Source organism: Gopherus evgoodei, chromosome 2 (assembly GCF_007399415.2).
Source record: "Gopherus evgoodei ecotype Sinaloan lineage chromosome 2, rGopEvg1_v1.p, whole genome shotgun sequence".
In the NCBI taxonomy this organism is placed as follows: domain Eukaryota; kingdom Metazoa; phylum Chordata; order Testudines; family Testudinidae; genus Gopherus; species Gopherus evgoodei.
This window is the reverse complement of record NC_044323.1, coordinates 185,239,399-185,246,176: the sequence shown is the minus strand read 5'-3', so window position 1 is coordinate 185,246,176 and position 6,778 is coordinate 185,239,399. Positions and strand designations below refer to the sequence as shown.

Genomic DNA, 6,778 nt, shown 5'->3' with positions numbered 1-6,778 from the left:
CACATCAAAGACATATTATAAGTGGAAAACTGAAACACAGAGAAGTTAAACAGCAACTTGTTCCAAAGAAGGGAATAGAACACAGTTCTCCCAAGTCCTAATCTGACAGCCACTCCACTGGTCAACCATAACTTTTGTCAATGAAATTGCTCCTTTTAAGAAATGATTTTGATACTAACAATAAATCAAAGACATTTTGGGAAATATTTTTTTTAATTCTATGAATATTCATTGTGGTGTGGAGCAAGTGAAACTATGCATAGGGTTAAATAAAAGTTATTTTGTAAGAAGGTAAAAAATGGTGACAAATAAACTTTATAAGTAAAAAAACCCCAGTAGTTAGGCATGTACTGATGTTAATAACCCATAAACAAGCTAAGTTTTCCTTGTTTACAGTTTCACACATTGCATAAGAAATAAACCAAGAACAGCATCTTTTATGTGTGGAATATTTTTACTTTTTAATGTTGCATCGAAGCCTTTAAATCTGGAATGTCAAGGATATTTATATAACACAAAATTTCTCATGGCATTTAAAAAAATTAAATTTTCAAGATCTAAAGTGTTGCATAGTAACATTTTTTAACAAGCTACGGCCAAAGCCTTGCCCCATTGAAATCCATGGGAATTTGCCTTAATGTGGCACCGGAATTTGATATCTAGAACGCATTTTAGATTGTTAAATTGATGCAGCGGTACAGATTCCAGCAGGAGCTCTCTCAATAAACTCTTTATTTGTGCAAACATACAAAGTGGTTTCATAGTTTTAAGGCAGCTCATTTTGCTTTTTCCTTCCTACTACCCGGATATAGCAGAATAGGGTTTAACTGGCAACAGCAAGTATAAACAAAAAATATTACTGAAAACTAAGTCTTGTTGACCTCGGGGGGGGGGGGGGGGGGAAAGGGGGAGAAGGGGGAATCATACATAATGTGTCCAGCTATGTAAAATAAAATAAGTGGGCGCTAAAAATGCCAAATTTTAACAACAACCAACCAAAAATCCAACAAAACAAAAGAAACCTGTTCCCCAAGATGAATAGTTTAAACAACTCCATGGGGAAGGTAAAGGTTTTTTTGAATTTTCCTTTTCCTGTAACATGAGAAAAACACACTTCAGTGCAAAATTCTAGTATTAGTGTTTTTATTACTTACTCTCATTGCATTATTTGAAGAAAACAGCACTGAATATTTTTACTTCAGAGAAGCATTACTTGATGTTACAAGAATTTATATTTAGTTTATTAAACTAACATTATTACAACCTCAAAGGTGGGACCATAGGAAGTTTCTGAACCTGTTTCTTGTCTCTTTTACACATATGAAACTCCATTGATTTTTAATGGATTTGCAGTGGTATGTTTGCAGATAAGTGTTTGCTGGTTTTTTTGGCTTGTTTGATCTTAATGCAATTATTTTAAGAAAATATTCATTTTGTTAACATATTACCACTTTAGTTGTTAGCTAACCACCACAGCAGTTCATTTCCTCATAAATATTTAACATAATAAAAAAAAATCCCTTGGGCCCTAACACTTTTGACACTTGTATAATCTAAAACAAATCCTCCCACTTTTTAAATTAAACAGACCATGTTACACACACAGTTGGCTAACTATTTACAAAGCACCCAATTAAATTCTGCTTAATTCTCCCACTGTCTGAAAATCCCACCTCACTGGTGCGTGAACTACTGATCACACAAAATGCATAACTTTCTCATAGCTTGGACATTACTTTACAGACTGTAAAACTTTATTGTACAAAAGACTGCTATAAAATGAACTCATCCATTAAGCAACACGTATAAGAAAGTGAAGCAATTGTATAAATTTAGAGGATTGAAGAAATAAGCAGAAGAATCACAATACAAAAACACGTAAATCTAGTTTAATGTTCACATGTAGAATTTACACATCACAGAGATTAAACAGAATTTTAACTTAACATAGCTGCAATGAAATGAAAGTCATTTTGTATTAGAAAAATAATCTTGATGCAGTTATCTGATTTTTGGTCTACTTAAAGTTCATTTTAAGATGGATTTACATCACTGATCATAATGACTTTGCTTGTGTGCTTTTCCACAATCCCATATCAATATTCTTTGGATGAAACAGTAACTGTTCATTTGTTAATGATTTGCCCTTTGGTTCCAAGCAGAGAACTGTGTTCACTTTTTAACTGTAATATGCTGTAAGAATGAAAGTTTGTGACAATAAACCTTTTGTTGTTAAAAGAAGTTCCACAGTAAGTTTCTTGATTCTGATGCAACAGCAGATTTTACAAAAGCTGATTAAAGACCTAAAGCATTGTCTTCAATATGAAAAAGTAGATAGAATTTGTTTTTCTAATCTCAGTAAAAAAACAGTCTTAATACTACTTGTATATAATGCACTAAAAACCCTTGTGCCTAACTGACAAAAGTGTAGTTTCAAAATGTATAATACAATTACCAATATTTTAATCTAGATTGAAGAAAACACGTTTGTATGGACTCAACACGAGTTTATTTGCAATTAGACATCTCATGCAGTCATGCAGGACCACTAGCTATAGCTGTAACTTCCAAGTCTAAAAAGACACTGGGCAAAAACCTTAACTGTCAAGATATTTTCATATTAGCAGCTCTGTACCTAAGCTGTAAATAATGTTCTAAAGAAATATTCCCACACATTAAAAAAAACATACACACCTTTATAATATTTACAAAAAATATTTAATTAAAAATATTTTATAATTACAGTAGTCTATTAAAGCATATACTTTTCTCACTTACACTTATAGAACATCTCTATATATACACAGTATGAAATGTCACTCATATATCTATACAATATGTAACATTCCTGCAGGGAGAAGAAAGTTCCCTGGGCCCCAATAAAATCATCTATTTTAAACAATAGATGTCAAATATATCTACAATGCTCTGGCAGATTAGTAAAGCTTCAAAAATTCAGCTGCTCAGTCCCTTACAGTTATACTTCTAAAGTCTGATTTACTCTCGATCTTCTATCCAACAGAAAAGTCACACTTTTTCTGCTTGTTTTAAGTCTCCTCCCACCAAAATAAACAAACAATTCACATCTGATATAAAATGCACAGAAAAAAAAGACATGTTTAAAATGCTATGAACGTGCAAAACAGTGAAAGGTTCTCTCTCAGAAGGAAACATGGAAACGATTCTGGGATTGAATTATTTTTTCATCTCATCTGATGGCTGATATTTCTTTTTCCCCCTCCCTCTCTAATGTGTTTTTCTCTGCTCCTCTGGCTCTGGATCTGCCTGCTGCACACCTGTGGAAGAGGAATGAATAGAGGGGGTGTGTGAACCGTTTTTTTGCTCCAGACTGAGTGGCGCCACCAACAAAACACAAGACATGCTTGATCAACAACCCAAAACAAACCAGGTCAAACAACAACCTCAGCTTCCATACTAGGCCAAAACAGAGGAATACACAGCTGCAAGCCCCAGTGATAAGCGCTTGACACGGGGTTTAAATAATAATAATAAAACAGGCTCCCTGCAAACCTTGTTTGCTCAGTCCAGACCCCATTTCTGCACTCCAGATGAGACAGAAAGGAAAGACAGTCTCAATGCAAGGAAAAGAGACTTCCTTTAGAAAAGAATGTAGGTGCACTCAGGTCAGAGAGGCACTAGTGCTTCTAGCATAATACATTATTCATGCATTTAATGGAGAAGAAATTAACTCCTAAGGAATGTGGAAGACTTCAACCCGTTTTAAAAAAGAGCTAGCTGAAACATTTACAGTGCAAAGGGCACTGCTGTTACAATACCACAGATGGCAGAGATGCAGCCTTTTCTCTAGATGCCCAATAATTGAGACTCACCTTGAGAGTGCAGTTCAACGGCACAGAATACTGTCCCCCTGCTTGTTAACAGCGCCAGCCTGCACAACAAAACACCAGTAAAAAAAGGAAGAGTGCAAATAATTAGCTCGGCCATGATAACTGTGCGTGTGTCTGGATCACACACACGGGCAGAGACCAGCCTAGATAGGTGACAAGCTCCACAATGGAGAGCGGAAGCCACAAGGACTGGGCCAGCCAAGTCCTACAGCACACAGATCAATGCACCCGACAGCAGGTTGCTAGATTCTCAGTGTGACACCTCCTGGCTCCGACACAGGCAGGGACACCAGGGCTGCTGAGTGTCACATTCTGAACACACAGCCGGACCCGTCCCCCAGGCACCGCCGGCTGGAGAGTCACAGGTTTCCTTCTGTCTCTCAGAAGCAAACGCCTTCTGCTGCTTAAAGGGTGGATCCCGGAAAAGAAAGATCCTCCCCGCTCCCACGCACAGACATTTATTTGTTATATACATAAGGGTTTATATACATATATGAAGATTTCAGGGTGTGTGTGTGTGTGTGTGTATATATATATATATATATATATATATATATATATATATATATATATATATATATATATATATATATATATATATATCCTGAAACACTTAAATGTGCACATTCCCTTTAAGCGTTTATATGAGCTATAATACCCTTAAGTGTGTACAGAATCGTTGTAAGGATTCCTGTGTGTAGACACACACACACATTATCTATACTTCCCTTAGTGGCTATAACTATACAGCAAGTACAGCGAGGGTATATGTGTCTGCGTATGTCTATACACACACACACACACACACACAAGCGTCTAGCTCATCATTGTATTTCCCGGTACAGAGTGTGTGCATCTACAGACGGGTGCGTGGGATGCACACACTCAATGGATCACACAACGGAAGTATGCAGTACAGTGCCTATAGGTGCATACTTGCGGACAGATCCTGCTCTTACCAAAGTCAACGGCACGACTCCCACTGACTCCAGTGGAGCAGACTGGGTCTCAGGGCGCCCGTAGAACACACACACACACGGATACCGCGTAGCACTCACACGCCTAAGGGGACTCTGTCGACGCCGGTCGTTGCAGAGAGACAGAGGGTCTGGGGTACCCTGGCCACACACCCTTCAGGGAGTGCACAGTACGAGCCCTGCATTCCCTAGCTGGCTGGCCAATGCTACACGTACACATTCCTGCCCCGCGTGGGCTAGCCCGGCCAGGGCAGCGCCTCGCGTTTTTCCTGCCACGGCTCTTACCGGGTCGGTGTTGAGCGCTGTAAGCGGGGTCCGGGGGGTGGCTGCGGGACAGCTCCCTGGGTGCAGCGGAGGTGGCTGCTGTTGCTGCTGCCTGAGCAGAGCCGGGTGCGTCTCCAGAGCCAGCTGCAGGTCGAGGATGTAGTCGATGACATGCTGCAGGATCTCCACTTTGCTGACCCGCTTATTGGGCGGGATGGTGGGCACTAGCTTCCGGAGCCGGCTGTAACAGTCATTCATATCGCACTGCAGGCACAGCGACGCCGGCTCCTCGCCCGACGGGGCCCCCTTGCAGCCGTGCTCTGCCAGGCAGCGCAGAGCCAACTGGCCGCCTCCGCCACCTCCTCCTCCACCGCCGCCTCCTCCAGCGCCCCCGCAGCAGCCCGCCTGTGCCTTCCTGCTGGGGTGGCGGACGGGACTGACCGCTTTCATGGTGCACAAGGAGCGATCCCCTCGGGCACCGATGCACACCGCGTACCGCCCGCAATGCAACAAGAGCAAGAGGCAGCGCTCAGCCAACGCAGCGATCCCTTCCTAAAGCAACCAAGGAGGGGCGGCCCGTCTCTGGATACAATCTCCGGGCTCTGCCAGAGGGGATGCCAGACCGTGCAAAGAAAATCCCACCACCCAGGCTAGTCATTCACTACCCTTCCCCTTCTCTCCCACTAGAGCCCAGCCGCCTCTGCTCAGCCCGGCTTGCAGCGCCGCCCTATATATATATAGCACGGGGTACAGACAGGCGGGGCTCCGGCTGCCGGGGCCCGGGGAAAGGAGGAGGCAAGAGGCGCGCGGGGGAGGGGAAATGTGTGCAAAGGAGAGGGGAGGAGGGGGTGCGGAGCGCCGCGCTTTGGCCAATCACAGTCGCCTCCTCCCTCCATGGAACGCCGCTCTGGCCAATGGCGAGGACGCTCCATTCCGTCAATGCTGTGGGGTCTAGGGCTGGGGAGACTGCTGAACCGAAGGGAGCGGAGGGAGGGGGGGGGGGGGAGAGAGAAGTTCCTAGCAAGGAAGAACTGCGGGAATGCGAATGGAATTCACTCTCCTGAATGAGGCTGCTGAATCCTGCCATTCCCATCGGCATCCGGAGCACTCACAACTGGCTGTGCCAGCAGTAGGCTTCCCCTCCTCTGATCTATCCTTGAAGCCTGCAAGGCGCAATTGGAGATCGTTAATGTCATTTTACCGTACGCACTTTTTTTTGCTGTCTGTTTATTCTTCAGACTGCTTAATCATCACCAGAAAATATTTCTACCACTGGCAGAGGTGGAGATGCTGTTTGCAATGTCTAGCCTCATTCAATGTATTTTTTTAGCCTTTCACTGCTTTCCGGCCCCTACCCTTAGACACACAGAGTCTTTCGAGGGATGTTGATTTAAAGAAAAAATAATCCAGATTTGAGTGCGGGCGGAGGGGGGGCGGCGGGCAGGAGATCAAGCAAAGCAATTGCTGTGGAACATTAAATTAGAGCACATCACTATTAAAAATTCATGGACATGGAGTATTTAAAATTCCTCTATGACATGTAATATTAATCCATTTTATGGAAAATTCATACCTGTAACTTAATTTAGTCCATTAATGCATCAGATCACGTATTAGTAAATGTATCATGTTTTAAATATGACGCTAGAAATGTCCGGAGTTCTGTAC

At 42.4% G+C, this 6,778-nt stretch overlaps 1 protein-coding gene across 1 annotated transcript; it reads right to left on the bottom strand.

Annotated features, from left to right (window-relative positions):
- Positions 1-1,075: 1,075 nt before the first annotated feature.
- On the bottom strand, positions 1,076-5,838 carry ID4 (inhibitor of DNA binding 4, HLH protein). The gene is made up of 3 exons (XM_030552521.1): positions 5,132-5,838; positions 3,852-3,910; positions 1,076-3,296 (listed from the first exon to the last, which is right to left on the bottom strand). Exons 1-2 carry the CDS (start codon positions 5,558-5,560, stop codon positions 3,866-3,868), a joined length of 474 nt encoding a protein of 157 aa, XP_030408381.1. The 5' UTR covers positions 5,561-5,838; the 3' UTR covers positions 1,076-3,296; positions 3,852-3,865.
- Positions 5,839-6,778: the final 940 nt, after the last annotated feature.

Bases quoted from the DNA above. Each gene is read 5' to 3' on its own strand.
- ID4 (XM_030552521.1), bottom strand. From the start codon at position 5,560: ATGAAAGCGGTCAGTCCCGTCCGCCACCCCAGCAGGAAGGCACAGGCG. The intron at 3,911-5,131 runs GTAAGAGCCGTG...TTTGTTGTGCAG, and splicing joins CAGCGCTCAACACCGACCCG to GCTGGCGCTGTTAACAAGCA.